The following is a 19,913-nucleotide window of genomic DNA, read 5'->3' on the forward strand; positions in this document are numbered from 1 at the left end:
ATCAGGACCGGACGCTACCCTGACAAAGATAAAAGGCTGTCGAACCCCACCCCAGGTTGCGGGAGCAACATTGTTGTATGCTAGATCCTGTACCTGTCCTTGCCTGGTTCCCTGCCTCGTGTCCTGCCTTGGCCCTGTCGGACTGACTCCCAGCAGAACCTGCGGATTCTGGACTGGACCTGGACCGTGTTTCACCGGTTACCCCCGGGCCCAGCACACCCATTTCTGGCTGCCAGCTGTGAGGAAGCGGGATCAGATTCCCTGAAGCCTTGACACTCAGGGAGTTAGGAACTGCCCTGGTTTGGTGGGTCAGATCAAAAGCCCTCAAGAGGGGCACACCTGCTGCTCCCACGATGCTATCCAGCAAGGTGTGATAGCAGTGTCCACCCATTTTGTGTTTGTCCTCAGCAGTTGGCCACTAAGGATATACTGGCTTGACAAATGGAGATCAAACATCTATCTTTCCTGCCCAAAAAACATTGAGAAAAACCTCAGAAATGGTATGGGGTGTTGTGGTGGTCACACAGGGTCCCCGACGTTTAACGGTCTATGCCACCGCTGTGCTTACTTCCCTGCTGCCACCAACCCGTTACTCTCTGGTAAGACACTGAGTCCAGACAGTTGTTAAAGGTGAACCAAAAAACCCACAAGTTTGTTTTACAAACATTCACATGTCTATGGTTTCTCAGATAATATTCCTGTCAGTATCTTAACTTTAGTTTCTTTACCGGCCTTTACCTTCCTAATACCTTCTGACTGATTATCTCAACTGTTTGACTGACTCCTCTTAACAATTTCTCTCACCCTCTCACACCAGACTAGCCCAACCCACAGACTTATCTTCCCTTTCTCGTCTAACTCCAGACTGTCTTCTCAACCACCCTAACTCCTCCCAAAAAACCCTCTGTGTTTAAAACCTTATACACAGTTAACGCTGCCCCTTGGGTTCCCATTGATTAGTCATTTTACAATTAGTTAACCCTTTCCTTATCAACCCATTATGAGGTCACACACCTAGGAGGGCAAACACTACTGGTGTTTTACTGAATAAACCACGTTTGGAGTCAAGAGTGTTTAATTTTTGTTATTTGCAGTGGTGCCTCACAAGACGAAAAGAATCAGTTCCGCGAGTCTCTTCGTCTTGTGGTTTTTTTCGTCTTGCGAAGCAAGCCCATTAGCGGATTAGCGCTATTAGCGCTATTAGCGGCTATTAAAGGCTTAAGGGATTAGCGGATTAGCTGCTAAAAGGCTATTAGCGGCTATTAAAGGCTTAAGGGATTAGCGGATTAGCTGCTAAAAGGCTATTAGCGGCTTAGATCAGCTGATAAGCGGCTTAGATCAGCTGTTAAGCGGCTTAGGGGCTTGGGAAAAAGGGGGGGGGGGAGGGGAAAAAACCCCCAGGAATCGCAAGACATTTTCGTCTTGCGAAGCAAGCCCATAGCAAATTCGTCCTGCGAAGCACCTCCAAAACGGAAAACCCTTTCGTCTAGCGGGTTTTCCGTCTTGCGAGGCATTCGTCTTGCGGGGCACCACTGTATTGACCCCACATCCTGCTTTGCCAAGGCTCGTCTTCTGACATGCCCCAATCCATCAGCCTCCCTTCCCTGCACAGCCAAAGCACAGATTTATTCACACACAGTACACAACCTTAGAACTATCGCAGAATCACAGAGTTGGAAGGGACCACGAGGGTCATCTAGTCCAACCCCCGGCAATGCAGGGAAGTTTTTAAGTGTGCAACGTTGTATTGTGTTTTCCTATTTTTGGTTGGGAGCCGCCCAGAGCGGCGGGTGAGCCCATAATCGGGGTGAACCTTGACAACAGCAGTGACAGGGGATAAAATGGTAGGCGAGACAGTGCTGAGTTAACAACAGAAGTGGGGAATCAAACCATTGTCTCTATTCAGACCCAAATGAATAGTTGAACTTCTGGATGGATTGTAGTTCAGTAGTAGTAGTAGTTGTTATTATTATTATTATTATTATTTGAATTTATATGCCACCCTATACCTGGAGGTCTCAGGGTGGTTCTCAGAAAAGATCACAATATATAAAATAAAAATAAAAACCAAAACCCAATAATACCCCCACAAAGAACCACATTTTAAAAGGGCATAGGATGTAAATCAGATCAACCAAAGGCCTGGTTAAAGAGGAACGCTTTTGCCTGGCGCCTAAAGGTGTATAAAGAAGGCGCCAGGCGAACTTCCCTGGGGAGAGCATTCCACAGAGGGGGAGCCACTGCAGAGAAGGCCCCGTTCTCACGTTGCTGCCCTCTGGACCTCTCAGGGAGGGGGCACACAAAGGAGGGCCACAGAAGATGATCTCAGGGTCTGGGTAGGTTCATATGGAAAGAGGCGGCCCCTGAGGTATTGCAGTCCTGAGCCTTTTTTTTTTTTTACGAATAAAACTTTATTTAGAATTCAACAATAACAAAGAGGGGGGGAAACCATGGTGGTCGCTACATCAGATCATGACAGTCAACCAATTTAAACATTTTAGGAATACTACTAAAGAAGTTACATAGCATCACTTTTAATTTACTGAGGTTTTCATAATATACTTTTATCTCTTTGTCTTTTTCATAGAATATCGAAAAGAGAAAGACCAAGAGAGGAAACACAAAAAGAAAGAAAAAAGGAAGAAGAAGAAGGGAGGGGGTGGAGGTAAGGGGAAAAGAAAAAGGGAGGAAGAAAGAGAGAAAAATAAAATAAAAATAAAGACTTCTGATTAGACTCATGGTATTATTATTTTTACAATTTTTTCACACACAGTTCCAAATTATTATACTTCTTTCTTTGTTTTCATCATATCTCCAGAAAAACATTATATTTGTTGTTTTACAAGGATCATTCTGTTTCTGCCAGGAGATGCTCGTTATTGTAATACTTTTCCAAATATTCTTTAAAGATTTTCCTGAGCCGTCTAAGCTTAGTTTCATGCAGGAGCTTCCCTTTGAAGCACCCTTTTCAAGTACGTCCACCGTTACGATCAGCCATCCTGGCAGATTGCAGTGTTCTACTGATTTATGAATCCCTGCTAGATTTGCGTCTGTTGATTTGTTTGCATAGGGTCTAGTCGCTTTGTCCTGTGTAGAATGCTATGGCTAGCAGATGACAGCATATATCACTTTGGAAGGTATTGACTCAACAGCCTTTATTGTCAACAGGCTTCCAGATCCCAGGCTAAATCCGTAAGGCTGTAGAAGGCAGCGTTTCGCCTGTCATTGAATATATATCTTGAAAGATATGGGTCTCTTTTGACACCTCCTGCTCCCTCCCCTTTGCCCCACCTCCAACAGCCAGGCAGAAATCCCAGAGCTTTTTTGTTTTTTGTAAAGTCACTGCTCCTAGTTCAATTTCCTCCTGTCTAATTAGGCGGTGCTTCCTTTGAGCCAAGGCTCATTTCCAGAGCGGACTTAATTCCGATAGCAGGGATCAGATCACAAGCTGCATTTTGATACTATCTGGACCTCCACTCGCCCTGTGGGCCAAGTGGAGCGAGTCAGCGCAGGGGCTGTTTAAGAACAGCATTAATTTATTTTTAAAAATCAAATGACTAACTCTGCCTACCGTATTTTTCGCTCCATAAGACACACTTAGTTTTTAGAGGGGGAATGCAAGAAAAAAAATATTCTTTAAAGGGAGCGCTGAGCAGAGCCTGTATGCATCCCAGGCTCTGCTCAGCGCTCCCTTTCACAAGACACGTGGAGCATGTGTGCAGGCTTTTCCTGAGGAGGGAGAAGGGCAGCCTGTTAAGTTGTGGGTGAACATATAAGACGACACAACAATTCTTCAAACAGCTCTTGTTTATTCACAGGCCAGGACAGAACTGAAGGGTTCAGTCAGCCTGCTTATATAGAGCTCCAGTACAATGTAACTGTAACAATTTTCTAAAACTATCCAATCACTGAACGTCACTTTCGACCCCTTATTTGCATAACTATCTACAGTATCCCCCTGCTGGCCCCGGGTGAGAACTTCAGTACTACATAACACAGCCCGTCACTGACGGGCTGCCCTTCTCCCTCCTTGGGGAAAAGCCCCAAGAGCTGCACACACGCTCCACTCTTAATCATCATCATCATCATCATTTATTATTTGTACCCTGCCCATCTGGCTGGGTTTTCCCAGCCATTCTGGGCCACTTCCACAAAGACCAAAAATACACTAAGATGTCACACATTAAAAACTTCCCTGAAGTTGTCTTCTGAATGTCAGGTAGTTGTTTATCTCTTTGACATCTGATGGGAGGGCATTCCACAGGGTGGGTGCCACTACCGAGAAGGCCCTCTGCCTGGTTCCCTGTAGCTTTGCTTCTCGCAGCAAGGGAACCGCCAGAAGGCCCTTGGCCCTGGACCTCAGCATCTGGGCAGAACGATGGAGGTGGAGACGCTCTTTCAGACGCTCTTTAAAGGGAGCGCAGCTTTTGGGGGCTTGTCTGGGAGGTGGGGGAAGGGACTGAGGGGCTAAGCCAGAAGCTAGAACAGCGAGAGGGAGTGCTGCGCAGCACTCCCTCTCGCTGTTCTGGCTTCTGGCTTAGATGTGCAGCCTGCATTCGCTCCATAAGATGCACACACATTTCCCCTTACTTTTTAGGAGGGGAAAAGTGCATCTTATAGAGCGAAAAATACGGTACATTGTGTATGAACAGAGGGGCCCATCCCTTTTTGTCACCTGAGGCGAAATGGGAATGTGCCGCTGCCTGAGCCTCTCTCATCGCTGGGCTACCCCCCCCCCAGCCACTGTGGTCGGGTATCCAGTGGTCAGGGATGATGGGAGTTGTAGTCAAGCGAAGATGGGGACCCATGCTGGCAGTATCTCTCCATGTTTTCCTGGCCTTATCTGAAGAAGGTAAGGATTGAACCTCAGAACTTACACATGCAAGGCAGATGCTCTAACAGTGAGCCACAACCCTAACATGGTTGCAGTTGCTGCTACAAAAATAGTAATAGTAGTAGTAGTAGTAATAATTTATTTATTTATACCCTGCCCATCTGGCTGGGTTTCCCCAAGCACTCTGGACGGCTTCTAACAAAAGATTAAAAATGCAAATTACTACTACTACTATAACATTTCTTGAAGTGAGTTCTCATGAACAATTGCAAACACTTTCTCTCCCCCCCCCCCCAAAATAATTTTTATTTGGTTTTACATGTATAAAATAATAATAAATAATAATAATATATTTATACCCGGCCCATCTGGCTGGGTTTCCCCAGCTACTCTGGGCGGCTTCCAATAAAAGATTAAAAATACATTAAGACATCAGTCATTAAAAACATCCCTAAACAGGGCTGCCTTCAGATGTCTTCTAAAAGTCAGGTAGTTGTTTATTTCCTTGACATCTGGTGGGAGGGCATTTCACAGGGCGGGCGCCATTACTGAGAAGGCCCTCTGCCTGGTTCCCTATAACCTCACTTCTCACAGTGAGGGAACCGCCAGAAGGCCCTTGGAGCTGGACCTCAGTGTCTGGGCTGAATGATGGGGGTGGAGATGCTCCTTCAGGTATACTGGGCCGAGGCCGTTAGGGCTTTAAAGGTCAGCACCAACACTTTGAATTGTGCTTGAAACCTACTGGGAGCCAATGTAGGTCTTTCAGGACCGGTGTTCTATGGTCTTGGCGGCTGCTCCCAGTCACCAGTCTAGCTGCCACATTCTGGATTAGTTGTAGTTTCTGGGTCACCTTCAAAGGTAGCCCCACATAGAGCGCTTTGCAGTAGTCCAAGCGGGAGATAAGTAGAGCATGCACCACTCTGGCGAGACAGTCTGCGGGCAGGTAGGTTCTCAGCCTGCGTACCAGATGGAGCTGGAAGACAGCTGCCCTGGACACAGAATTTACCTCCGCCTCCATGGATAGCTTTGAGTCCAAATGACTCCCAAGTTGCGCACCTGGTCCTTCAGGGGTTTGGTCACAGAAATCGGACAGCGAGAAAAACATACAATTGGCATCGGAAACCCATGAAATACTCACAGTTGTGTACAGAGATGAAGCTGTAACTCGAAAGACAGTGTATGAGTGGGTTAAGGCGTTTTCATGAAGGGCGGCACACCATCCAAGATGACCCTCGGTCTGGCAGACCGTCAGCAAACGGCTTCAAATGTCAACAGAGTTCGTGACTTATTGATGCGGGATCAGTGTTTGTCCGTCCAAATGATGGCAGAAGAATGGCATATTCTGCGTGAAATTTATACTGAGGTTACTGAGTTGTCCCACCCTCCATATTCTCCTGAACTGGCCCCACCAGATTTCTTTCTTTTTCCAAAACTGAAATCTGCACTGAAAGGGCACAGATTTCCCAACATTTCAAATGTCCAAGCTGCTGTGATGAGGGAACTGAAAGCAGTAAAAAAAGAGGACTTCTCCAGAAGTTTCCAACAGTTCTACGAACATTGTCAACGGTGCATTGGATCAGAGGGAGCTGATTTTGAAGGCCTGTAAGGCCTGTATGTTTGAATGTCTCTCACTGTCCGATTTCTGTGACCATTCACCAAACTTTCCAGTCATACCTTGTACAAACATAGGCGCAAACCTGCTCCTCAGACTCAGGAACGATCACAGTGCCATTTGGAACAGTTTGGTCTGTCAGTTTGATAGCTGCCTCTTGTGCCAACTCTCAGCATGCTCAGACTACAGTTCCCGGGACTCTGCGGAAACCATGACTGTTGACAGTGGTGTAACACTGTCTTAAATGTATGAGACCAGAGCTACAATTCCCAGCACCCTTTGTTGTTGTTGTTTAGTCATGTCTGACTCTTTGTGACCCCATGGACTAGAGCACGCCAGGCACTTCTGTCTTCCACTGCCTCCCGCAGTTTGGTCAGACTCATGCTGGTAGCTTCGAGAACACTATCCAACCATCTCGTCCTCTGTCGTCCCCTTCTCCTTGTGCCCTCCATCCTTCTCAACATCAGGGTCTTTTCCAGGAAGTCTTCGCTTCTCATGAGCACTCAGGGCTGATTTCCTTCAGAATGGATAGGTTTGATCTTCTTGCAGTCCATGGGACTCTCAAGAGTCTCCTCCAGCACCATAATTCAAAAGCATCAATTCTTCGGCGATCAGCCTTCTTTATGGTCCAGCTCTCACTTCCATACATCACTACTGGGAAAACCATAGCTTTGTGGATCACTGCCTTGCCGTGGCGAAGGGGCTTGAATAACTCAGAGAAGCTATGAACTATGCCGAGCAGGACACTCAAGATGAACAGGTCATAGTGGAGAGTTTTGAACAAACGTGATCCACCTGGAGGAGGAACCAGCAAGCCACTCCAGTATCCATGCCAAGAAAACTCCATGGACAAAGACAACCCAGCAACCTTAATGAACTACAATTCCCGGGACTGTTTTGGTGAAATCTTGTACTTTAACTGTATGGCGTGTACACAGTCTCTCTCTCTGTGTGTGACAAAATGGTTCCTTTTACTCTTCTGTGTGTACATTACTGTACTTTCTAACACGCCCCCCCCCCCTTCAGCCACAGTGATTTTTCCCTTCCTCGCCTTAGCACTTCCTGAGCCGCGGCCATTTACTGCTCCGCTGCCCCTGCCCCCAGTCCAATCTTACAAGATGGCAATCAATTAACGGCGCACTCCATCACAATAAAACCATTGCCCACCCTGAGATAACTCTTTTTAATTGTTTTCTTACATTATAACATTTTGAGAGAAACTTCGGCGGCTGTAAGTTATGGCATTTAATCTCTCAAAGTGCTAAGAATTTAATGGCTTCCTTCCTGCATGCAAAGTGCCCCCAACACGACTCCCACTCGGAAAATTATATCTATATAAAAGAGGGGACTTGGGAGGAATAGTAAGAGGTGGCGCCCTGCAGTCAAAGGGGCAGGGGAGTGGGGAAGGGCGCTGGGCTCAGAAGTGCCAAGGGGGCACGTCACCCACTTGTGGGGACCCCAATTCTGGATTCCTATGATGGTGATGGTGCTGAGCTCTCGTATTTATTGCAGGGGTGCGGGTGGGAATATATTGCCTTGCAGTGCCTGATGCTCAATGGTACTGGTAGGGCAGAAAGCAAAGAGACTCTAGGTTGGCAGAACCAAGGACAGGCTGTGATCTAAACCACAGAGCCTCTTGGGCTTGCCGATCAGAAGGTCAGTGGTTCTAATTCCCGTGATGAAGTGAGCTTCCATTGCTCTGTCCCAGCTCCTGTCAACCTAGCAGTTCGAAAGCACACCAGTGCAAGTAGATAAATAGGTACCACTGTGGCAGGAAGGTAAATGGCATTTCCATGTGCTCTGGTTTCCGTCACGGTTTTCCGTTGCACCAGAAGTGGTTTAGTCCTGCTGCCACATGACCCAGAAAGCTGTCTGTAGACAAACGCCGGTCCCCTCGGCCTGAAAGCGAGATGAGCGCCGCAACCCCATAGTCGCCTTTGACTGGACTTAACCGTTCGGGGGGGGGGGCTTTTCTACATCTCTTGAGTTCTGCAATGGACAAAGCTAAGACTAGGGAGGATGAAACAGAAAGCCAGGGACACCCGCTTCCTGTATTACTTGGAAGTAAGAAGGCAGGTGGGGATTGGGGGAAAGCAAGGTTGGTGAGGTGGTGACCCTCGTGGTAATTCACCCTTGATGATAATGATGATTTCAATTTTTTTATTGATTTTCCACACAAAGAAAAAAAGAAAAAACATAACAGAACACGCGACAATAAACTAAACACAAAAGAAAATTATTACTTCAAATACCTAAATCTCTTAACATTGATAACTGACTTCCTCGAATCCCCTCTATCTGAATTTCATTATATCACCTGTTTAACTGTTCTCCAACTTCATATTTCTAAAAATATTAACTCCAATTTACCCTTGATTATTAACAGTTCTTCAAAAGCAGCCCAAGCTGTGCGTGAAAAGACAGGGTGTACACCCTCCAATATTTCTCCCAAGAAAATAGGGACATCCTATTTATTATTATTATTGTTGTTGTTGTTGTTGTTAATTTTACTATTTATACCCCACCCACCTGACAGGGTTGCCCCAGCCACTCTGGGTAGATTCTGGCATATATAAAAAACATAATAAAACATTTTTAAAAACTTCCCTATACAGGGCTGCCTTCAGATGTCTTCTAAAGGTTGTCTAGTTACTCATCTCCTTGGCTTGTGTGTGTGTGTGTCAAATAACTCCATACCCTCCAACATCTCTCCGATGAAAACAGGGATGTCCTAAGGGAAAGCGGGACATTCTGGGATCAAATCAGAAACTGGGGCGGCTTCTGTAAATTTGGAACTGTCTCTGGAAAATAGGGACATTTGGAGGGTCTGATTACATGGCATGGTGATGTTCAGGCAGCTATATTCACATTTACACGACCGGATTGCTGAAATGCACTCTATGTGGGGTGTCTGCCGTGCTTTGTGCTGAAGCTGCAGTTAGTGCAGAATGCTGTGGCACGATTGCGGACAGGAGTGAGGCCTTGTCAGCATAGAACACTTGTGTGCAGAGATCTGCACCGGTTTCTGATTCACCACCGAACCAAGCTCAAGGTTATCGTTAGTTTTGTTGTTGTTGTTGTTTAGTCGTGTCCGACTCTTCGTGACCCTATGGACCAGAGCACGCCAGGCACTCCTGTCTTCCACTGCCTCCCGCAGTTTAGTCAAACTCATGCTGGTAGCTTCAAGAACACTATCCAACCATCTCGTCCTCTGTCGTCTCCTTCTCCATCTTTCCCAACATGAGGGTCTTTTCCAGGGAGTCTTCTCATGAGGTGGCCAAAGTATTGGACCTGGATCTGTCCTTCCAGTGAGCACTCAGGGCTGATTTCCTTCAGAATGGATAGGTTTGATCTTCTTGCAGTCCATGGGACTCTCAAGAGTCTCCTCCAGCACCAGAATTCAAAAGCATCAATTCTTCGGCGATCAGCCTTCTTTATGGTCCAGCTCTCACTTCCATACATCACTAAGGGGAAAACCATAGCTTTTACTATACGGACCTTTGTTGGCAAGGTGATGTCTCTTCTTTTTAAAGCCCTTAACAACTTGGAGCCAGTTTGCCTATGAGATCGCCTTACCCCATTATGTGCCGACTGGCCACTTTGACTGGAAGAACCGGCACTTCTACGGGTGCCAAGTTCCTATTCCGCCTTTGCAAGAACGCAGCCATTTCTTGTGGCGGCACCTGCACTTTGGAACGCCTTCTCTGCACTTTTCCCGGTGCCTGCTAAAAATGTTCGTGTTTAAACAAGCGTACCCAGATGCTTAGAAAGTTGAAGCAATGTCAAAGCTTTAGTTTTTATTAAAAAATCTTTTGTGTGTTTTAAAGCACGGCTGTGATTCCCCCCCCTCAATGTTCTTGCTTTAGCTTTTCGTAAACAGCTTGGAAGTTTTTTTACAACCAAGAGGTACATACATTTTTATGGAATAAAATAAAACAAATAAATCCAGGGTGGGGGACTTTAGGCCTGGGTCAGGCCTCCCTGTCTGACTCTTAGGACTCTTGTCCAGGCCCCACCCACTTCCTAAGCCCCACCCACTTCCTAGGCCCCACCCACTTCCTAAGCCCCACCCCTAAATGCCCCTTTCTACATCCTCCTTGCCTGTTTTTTGTTCAAATTGGAATGTGCTCTTGATACTATTTCTTGCTTGCCTGGAGAGAGAGATGAGTGCATTGGTGTTTGCAGAACATCTGACTGAACATCAGTTACTGTACAAAGGGAAATCTCATCTCTTTTGTTCCAGTGGCGTAGCGTGGGGGGTGCAGGGGGGGCCGGCCGCACCGGCCGCAACATCTGGGGGGGGGGGCGCTCGCACTCGCAGCTCTCTGCCTCTACCTGGCTCACTCACTCTCTCTCACTGCAGTGCTGGCTGTGCGAATCCGATCCGAGCCGCCGGGTCGCCGCCCACTGTGGAGGGGAGGGTGCCAGGCGTGCGGTGCGGAGAGAGAGCGAGGGACTATCTGGGGGAGGGACAGTGCAGGGGGGGGCGCAAATTACTTGCCTTGCCCCGGGTTAGAGGGCGCAAATTACTTGCCTTGCCCCGGGTGCTGACAACCCACGCTACGCCACTGTTTTGTTCTGCCTGGCCCCACCCATCACCAGAATGCAACCCCTGGACGTTTGTCAACAGGGGCATGTGGTCCTGGTTTGAATGGGGTCACGTTGGAGACCAGATGTATCCCCACATCCCGAGCTTCAACTCCTAGAACAATACAGTGGTACCTCGGGTTAAGTACTTAATTCGTTCTGGAGGTCCATTTTTAACCTGAAACTGTTTTTAACCTGAAGCACCACTTTAGCTAATGGGGCCTCCTGCTGCCGCCGCACCACCGGAGCACAATTTCTGTTCTCATCCTGAAGCAAGGTTCTTAACCCGAGGTACTATTTCTGGGTTAGCAGAGTCTGTAACCTGAAGTGTATGTAACCCGAGGTACCACTGTAATGCACTCAAGTTCTCTGAGTGTGGATCCTTGCGGAACCATAACAGTACTGCCCACCACACGAGAAGGAAACGTTTGCAGGACACAGGGAACTCACACACAGCCTAGGTTAAAGGTAAAGGTACCCCTGCCCGTACGGGCCAGTCTTGCCAGACTCTAGGGTTGTGCGCTCATCTCACTCTATAGGCCGGGAGCCAGCGCTGTCCGCAGACACTTCCGGGTCACGTGGCCAGCGTGACAAGCTGCATCTGGTGAGCCAGTGCAGCACACGGAACGCCGTTTACCTTCCCGCTGGTAAGCGGTCCCTATTTATCTACTTGCACCTAGGGGTGCTTTCGAAGTGCTAGGTTGGCAGGTGCTGGGACCGAACGACAGGAGCGCACCCCGTCGCGGGGATTCGAACCGCCGACCATGCGATCGGCAAGTCCTAGGCGCTGAGGTTTTACCCACAGCGCCACCCACGTCCCGCTCAGCCTAGGTTGGAGAGATGCAAAAAGGGGCAGGAAAAAGCCTCTAAGGTTGTGCCCTCCCCCCAAAAAAACAGATGTGAGCATGCTGATCAGCCCCAGAATGCAGCCTGGGAACGGAACGGAGTATTCTCGAAAAGGGCACAATTGGGACCCGGAGAGGGAGTACTACAACATTTTGTTGCAGGTCTCACTTCTGCACATTCCGCCCCCCCCCCGCAAGACCTGCCCATTTTCACTTGAGGTTGCACTGCTATGTATGTTAGTTTTCCGAGTCCTTCAACAACAGGGGAGCATGAGGATCTGCCCTCAGGCGGTGCACACATTCCTTGCCAATTGCAGTTGCCATAAGGAATGTGACTGTGCAGAAGCCTGCTGAATATTGCTTTGGCACTGAACACAACCTCTCTCCCTGCATGCATGCCTGCACCATTCTGCAAGCCCCTTTTCACTTTCAGTTACACATTGCATTTCTTTTGAAGTTCTGTCCTCCCCTGGCGTGCAGCCATGGCTTTGCGATGGGACCGTCAGCAATATTTTTAAAATTGAAGTGTTAAACAGCAACCCCCCCCAAAAAAACCCCCTCCTATATGCCATTTTGCGGGAGGCAGTGGAAGACAGGAGCGCCTGGTGTGGGGTCACGAAGAGTCGGACACGACTAAACGACTAAACAACAACAACAATATGCCATTTATTTGTACAGTGGTACCTTGGGTTACATACGCTTCAGGTTACATACGCTTCAGGTTACAGACTCCGCTAACCCAGAAATAGTACCTCGGGTTAAGAACTTTGCTTCAGGATGGGAACAGAAATCGTGCTCCGGTGGCGCGGCGGCAACAGGAGGCCCCATTAGCTAAAGTGGTGCTTCAGGTTAAGAACAGTTTCAGGTTAAGAACGGACCTCTGGAACGAATTAAGTACTTAACCCGAGGTACCACTGTACTCTGCTTTTGTCTGCTTTACTATGTCTCAAACAGTTTGCAGTACAGTGGTACCTCGGGATGCAAACAGGATCCGTTCCGGAGCCCTGTTCGCATCCCAAAGCTAACGTAACCCATGTCTGCACGTGTCACGTCTCGGCGCTTCTGCGTATTCGCGTGACGTCATTTTGACGGTCTGCGCATGCACGCGCGACGAAACCCGGAAGTAACAGAGCACAACCCGAAAATGCTTAACCCAAAGTGTATTCATCCCGAGGTATGACTGTATAGTGGTACCTTGGTTCTCCAATTTAATCCGTTCTGGGAGTCCATTCGACCCCCAAAATGGTTCGAAAACCAAGGCACGCTTTCCGATTGGCTGGAGCTTCCTGCACTCAGGCGGAAGCTGCTTCGGACGTTCGGCTTCTGAAAAACGTTTGCAAACCGGAACACTCACTTCTGGGTTTGCGGCGTTCAGGAGCCCATTTGTTCAAGAGCTAATAGCTCTTGATAGTTCGACTATCAAGGTAGCACTATGTTGCTCTTGGCATCTGTCTGTCTTGAGACAATAGAGTGCACATCCAGGGACAAAGTCAGACTGGTGCAGAATCACAACGCCTGCTGTGGCTGCAATAACTCATAACTACTGTGTCCCATGTTGTTACTGCTGCATTAGCAGCCCCGAAGTGACCTCCCCAGGGCGCAAGCCTGGGCAGTGTGTTTGGAGGTCCTGAGCTGCCCAGATGACAAGTCCCCCCCCAGCCTCACTGATGCAGTTCAAAGGAAAGCAGAGAAATATGTGTGGCACCAGCTTGGCTGCAGGAGTCGCCAGAAGAAGGCGTACAAGGCGCCATTCAAGCGTATTGAGGTCTCCACTTAGATGTCTATGATATGATATGATGATATTCATGAATGACTGAATTCAGGGTGTATGAGCAATGGTAGCTCTGGAAAGGGAATAGGGATCTCCTAACAACTTTCAGGGGACGTGGGTGGCGCTGTGGGTTAAACCACAGAGCCTAGAACTTGCCGGTCAGAAGGTCGGCGGTTCGAATCCCCACGACGGGGTGAGCTCCCGTTGCTTGGTCCCTGCTCCTGCCAACCTAGCAGTTCAAAAGCACGGCAAAGTGCAAGTAGATAAATAGGTACCGCTCCAGCGGGAAGGTAAATGGCGTTTCCATGCGCTGCTCTGGTTCGCCAGAAGCGGCTTAGTCATGCTGGCCACATGACCTGGAAGCTGTACGCCGGCTCCCTCGGCCAATAAAGCGAGATGAGCGCCGCAACCCCAGAGTCGGTCACGACTGGACCTAATGGTCAGGGGTCCCTTTACCTTTAACAACTTTCAGCACCCTTAACAAACCTCAGCTCTCAGGATTACCTGGGGGGAAGCCATGGTATGATATTGACTTAAATATATGGCATGAATGTGGACCTGTTTACTGAGCACAAACCCTAAACAAGTCAAATGGGCCTATGTATTTATAATTATATACCGTATTTTTCTGTGTATAACACAACCCCTGTTTAGGGGACTCCAAATAAAGAAATCCCTCCATATGCACTATCTGTGTATAAGACGACCCCCAATTTTAAACTTGAAAAAAACAGGGAAAATATATAGTTTTATACACGGAAAAATACGTTATTTTATTGTAATAGCCTGACCTGGCACTTCTCAGTAAAGCATAAGGAATAAAATAAAGTGTATGTGGAAAGAAAAATTAAAGCGCCTTTGCTTTAAAAAGTGGCATAAAAGGCTTAAAAACCCAATATTATTAACTATTATAAACAATTCAGCGTTTAGCATATGCAACATAAAGGGATTCCCCCCCCCCTTTAAACTGCACCTATCCTACTAGAAACCTCCCACCCTGCAAACCTGAAATCCCAAAATAAAATCCCTCCAAAATAAAATCCCTCCTTTTTAAAAAAGGAAGCTCGTTTAGACAAAATTTTCCGAAATACCTAAGCATAACCTATGATGTAGATTAGGTTTTTTTATCTACTTGATTCCTGCCACCGTCACCACACCTCGCCTGTTGACGGACGTAAAGGGGGAGGTAAACCGATCTCAACGCCTTTACAAACGCAGCAACAGAACCAGTTTGAGGCCTAGAGGAAAGGCGGGAGCAGCCGGGTCTACGGCAGCAGCCCAACCAACGTGCCTACAACGTTTCCCTCCTTCCCCAGCCTTTTATGAATGAACTTTGGGCGCTCTTGTGCTTCTTTTTTTATGAATGGGAGTTCCAGCCGTGAATGAATCTTAGAGCAGCTCGCGCGGATTGGCTCGGGGCGCTCAAGCCACGCCCCTCCCCGGCCGGATAAGGGCGACGCGGAGCCTTGATTGGCCGAGCGTGTCCCCCGCCCGAGGCGGGGGGGATTCCGCCCCTCCCGCTCCTCCATTCACAAAGTCAATGAAACAAAGAGAAACAGAAAAGAGTCTGTTTCTGTGAAAGAGGAAACGACTCCCGGGCTGGAGGCGGGAGCAACCTTACTCGGCGCCGTCCCACGAGAAGTAGCGTAGCTCTGTTATCGGGGATCAGCTGCCCTGCGGTGGGGGCCGACTGCAAAGACCTGGACTGACCCCCCCCACTCTTTTTCCAATCTCAGGTGAGGGCAGTGCTTTTTTTTTTGCTAAAAAAATATTAAGGATTACTCTCATTTTGACTCCAGAAAATCACCATTTTACAGTTCAGATCGGGAAAAATAAATACAGCAAATGGACAAAAGTGCAAAGATTCACCAAAGGTTTAGGGGTATGCTTTCCCTGCGCCCCCCCCCCGAAAAAAGCACTGGGTGAAGGCGCGGGGAAAATAACTTTTTAAGGCAAATTGGGGTGGCGATGTCGCCTCACGTCGCAGAAGTTTTTTTGGGGGGTAAATTATACCGGGGAGGAAAAGGACGTGGGAACCAGTTCTGGGGCCTAGTCCGGGAGGGAGCTGATTTTTTGGATAGGGTGTCAGGATGTAGGAAAGATCCAGGGAGGGAGGCGGGTAGCCAAAGGAAAGGGAGACAAATAGAAAAGAGGAGTGCGTGACCAGGGGCGGGAGACTTTCCCCACGCGACCCTGATGCGTGTCTACTCGGTCTCGCTGAGTCCCGTGGGGCTTACTCCCAGGTAAGTGGGCACAAGCGTGCAGTCTTAGGCTAAGGAAAGCGAAGGAAGCCGGTTTTGAGGAAAGTTGGGTTTTGAAGTGAGGGAGGGGTGGGAATAAAAGTCAGTAAAGTAAGCAAAGAGAAGAGGCTGGGAAAGGGGTGCGGGGGGGGAATAGGGGGGAAGAGATTAGGAAATTCCTCTCTGTTGAGCACCCTCTTCCTCTGAAGGGGGTCTTTCAATTTGTGCAATGTGGGAAGAGGACGTGCCCACTTGGGTATTTCTGCAAAGAGAGGGTCACTGGAAGGGACTGTAATCCCCCCCCCCCCCGCGCGTCACCAGATACAGAGCAACCACATAATATCACCTGTTTTGTATGCAATTCTGCGATCCTTGTGTTTTGCTCTGTGTGTCCCGACTGCTATGGGGCACGATTTGGGTCCCTGTTTGTTTCTCCTCCATGCAATTCTCCTTGCAGGGTCTGCTGCCGGCCCTCCATGTTGGCGAGGGATTCGCACCCATGACTGATGGGAGGATGAAAGGGTATTTGGACCAGCAGGTGCCTTACACTTCTGCACAGGTGAGCGATGAAGGAGAATCTAACGGCCGGACCTCTTTCCTGGTCGGCCTTGCATTTCATCTTTGCAGCCTGTAGATTGGACTGGAGTTGAGTCCAGCATTGTCTTACGTTGTGTGAATTCTTCTTCTTCTTCTTCAAATACAGAAACCGTCAGGAAATGGCATCCTGGAAGGCAGAGCTGTGATGGCTGCACGGAAGAAATCCATGGATCCAGGGATGCCCCACGTCCCAGACCCCGAAGGTGTGTATGTGGGAGATCCTGGAGAGAGATGAATGTGGGTTATCTATGGGGACCACATGAATATACCACCTGCGTGAAGCCTGTTGGCACTGGAATAAAAGGATCCTGATGCAACATTGTGACCTGAAATAATGATATTTTGGTACAGCTTTTGCACCCATTTTACAGACTGAGGAACTGAGGCTGAGCAGGAATCCCTTCTCGTGTGACCCCCCTAGCTTATCATGGGTTGAGTCTTCCATGAGTTTTAATGCTCAGTGTTTGGCTTCTCTCTTTTTTTGACACTTCTGAAACACGCCAGGTTTATCTTCAGTTTATGTTCTTAGGCTTCCCAATGCTGTCATTGCACAGCCTCTGGAACTGTCTGCAGCCCTGCCAGGCGAACTTCCCTGGGGAGAGCATTCCACAGACAGGGAGCCACTGCAGAAAGGGCCCTGTTTTCGTGTTGCCACCCTCTTGAGGAGAAGGCACACAAAGGAGGGCATCAGAAGATGATCTCAGGGTCCGGGTAGGTTTATATGGAAAGAGGCGGTCCTTGAGGCATTGCGGTCCTGAGCCGTTTAAGGCTTTATTGGTCAAAACCAGGACTTTGAATTGGGCCTGGAAATTAATTGGTAGCCAGGGCAGTCGGACCAGGATCGGTGTAATAGGCTCAAACCATCTTGCTTCAGTGAGCAACCTGGCCGCTGAATTCTGCACCAGCTGAGGTTTCCGAACCATCTTCAGAGGCAGCCCTACGTCTAACGCATTGCTCTCGTTCTGCTGCAGCCGCTTCATGGCCATCATACCCTGTCCTGTTCTCTTGCAGATCTCTTCCACGACCTGAACCAATTTCAGGAAACCTGGCTGACTGAAGGTAAGGCTGAGCTGTTGGATTCCTTCACTGGCCAACCCCTTCCTTCCCCTTCCCCTTCCCCTTCATCTTCTTTGGCCACCTCCCCCCCCCCCTTCTGCTTCTAGAGACTTTTGCATATGTAGCTCAGGCTTGGGTAAACTCGGGAGTATGAATCACACCATTGTGTCCTTATTTGCTTATGAAAGGAACTTGGCAGGCCCCCCCAAAAAAACTTCCTTTTCCAGAATGGGCTGGTCTGGGACCTACGGTTTGTTTGCTTTAAACTTTCTCCTTCGCAGATCTGAAGATCTGCCACCTGCTTTTAAGCTTTTGAATGAGGCACACTTTGGGAAAAAATAAATTAAAGGCTTCGAGTTTCCTTTTCCCTTTGGCTTGTTAGGTTATGATATCTCTCTCCACTGTTTCTCTGCTTCCCGACTGACGTAGGCCTGGGAAGGGGGAGCCTGTTGATTCCCTGAGAGCCCAATTAATGCCGATAGTAGTTAATTGCAGTTTTGAAGTGAGTTTTTGGCTTCTGTTCTTGGAGACGGTGGATCTAGGGACCTGGCATTTTGAGAAAGGTTAAAAAGGTTAAAAATTGTATTGTGTACTTCACTTGCCGTTGTTCTTGGGCAGTAGATCACCCTGGAACGTAGCTAAGATTAAGTCACAATTGCATACCATCGGCACTGATGACAAATTTTTCAAAAGAAAGAAGAAAGTGTGTGTTGTAAGGGGGAATTCCACCAAGATGACTCACAGATATGTTCATATCGCTGCAGGAGATTTATCAACTGGGTGCTACAATGTAGCTTGGTGCTTTTTTCTCAGATGTCCAATAATTGCAAGGAAAATAATTTCTCAGTGGAATTGAGCATCTTGAAGCACGGCTTCTGTTTATAAATACCTAAAAAGCAAACTACTGGATCTCATGGTTTTAGAGAGAATCTTCTCCAAAACTTTCCCCCTTCCTGCGTTGGAATGATTTAGGAAACTATTTTCAAAAGGTTCCAAATTATTTGAGAGTCTGAATCCTAGAAATGGGATAGATTTTGCAAAGTTGACCCAGTACACGCAGGAACAATCAATCTGCACGGTGTATTCTGCTTCTGGAATTTCACTTTTCACCCTCAATATTGCCTAAAGAATGTGCCAGTCCTATTGGTAGTATGGTCCGTGGTGTATGGAATTGTGACACTGTGTTGTCAGCTCTATTGCAATAAACATAAGGACTAGAACCTTGGGCCTTGCATTTTCGCTTCTGCTTTTTTATTTTTCTTAAAATGCTTAGTATGTCAGAAATTCAGTTCCTGTACTGGAATTCTATGCTCTTAAGATCTGCTGATTGTGTTGGCAGTGCTTTGAGGATATCTGAGAAGAAATGTAGTATCCTTGTTTTGTATTTTGAAGGGGAGATCTTACAGCTTCGGGGAGGAAGGAAGCTCAGAATTGAAATAGGTTTCATATGGTGGGTCTTCGTCGAACATATATCTGACAAACAATGGGAGAGGGGGCATGGATTCTGGGTGCTTTCACTTCAGTGTGTATTCCAAAAGTAGGGTCAAAGTTTCCCCATTCCTGACCTAGAGTATTCTCGCCCAGAGGATCACTTCCCTCCCTCCTCTTCAGTACTGCCAAAGTTTGCCAGACTCTTAATGTGGTTTACTCTGTATGAGCCTATCCAGCACTAGTTTAAATCGAAGGAGGCTATTTTGGTTCCAGATTGACTAGACAGAAGCACATGATTGTCCCATAACATTCTAGCAACAGAAGCAGAGCTTTGCAGCACCCAAAACGCCAGGCTGTGCCTTTGCTTGGTATCTTAAGGTCCATGTGTGTACATTTCACACATATATGAGACGAACCCCATGCACTTGGAACTGAAACTTCCAGGGATTTGAAAGAGGAAACTCAAACTTTCAAAGAGTTGCAACTCTTTGCAGCTCGGTCACATCGAACTTACAAAAGAAAAGAAAAGAAGCAATTGCCGGAACAAAATAGCGATGCAACAAGACACGTGGGTTCGTCAGATTTGGGGAAATTGTGCATGTCTCTGGGGAATAGGGACAATTGGAAAAATACAGATTCTGGATGGTGGGTGGGTGGTGGGTTAGGACCTCGGAGGAGGGCTGCCCTCCCCACCTGGAAGTGGCAAGACATACAGACTGAGAAACCTTTAACCTGATCTTCATGGATATGCTGTGCAAAGTGGGAATAACAGCCCTCTAATAATTGTAGATCCTCTGCTAATTGTGGAGGGTAGCTCTTTGGAAGGGACGCGGGTGGCACTGTGGGTTAAACCACAGAGCCTAGGACTTGCCGATCAGAAGGTTGGCATTTCGAATCCCTGAGACGGGGTGAGCTCCCATTGCTCGGTCCCTGCTCCTGC

General features: G+C 47.9%; 1 protein-coding gene and 1 long non-coding RNA gene across 3 annotated transcripts in view; one reads left to right on the forward strand and one right to left on the reverse strand.

Moving 5' to 3' along the window:
• Positions 1 to 19,913, reverse strand: part of LOC310661854 — a 292,087-nt gene that overhangs the window by 44,041 nt on the left and 228,133 nt on the right. The window lies entirely within an intron of this gene.
• ETV4 (ETS variant transcription factor 4) overlaps positions 15,184 to 19,913 on the forward strand; it is a 38,672-nt gene continuing 33,942 nt past the window's right edge. The window contains exons 1-4 of one of the 2 annotated variants that reach the window (XM_083408349.1): positions 15,184 to 15,385; positions 16,347 to 16,448; positions 16,593 to 16,689; positions 17,498 to 17,545. In XM_083408349.1, coding sequence (XP_083264475.1) covers positions 16,389 to 16,448; positions 16,593 to 16,689; positions 17,498 to 17,545 — 205 coding nt within the window. In that variant the 5' untranslated portion in view covers positions 15,184 to 15,385; positions 16,347 to 16,388. The remainder of the gene's footprint in view (positions 15,386 to 16,346; positions 16,449 to 16,592; positions 16,690 to 17,497; positions 17,546 to 19,913) is intronic. The other variant, XM_083408348.1, reaches the window with a different exon arrangement.

Source organism: Podarcis tiliguerta (genome assembly GCF_965153285.1).
Source record: "Podarcis tiliguerta genome assembly, chromosome: 13".
Taxonomy (NCBI): Eukaryota; Metazoa; Chordata; class Lepidosauria; order Squamata; family Lacertidae; genus Podarcis; species Podarcis tiliguerta.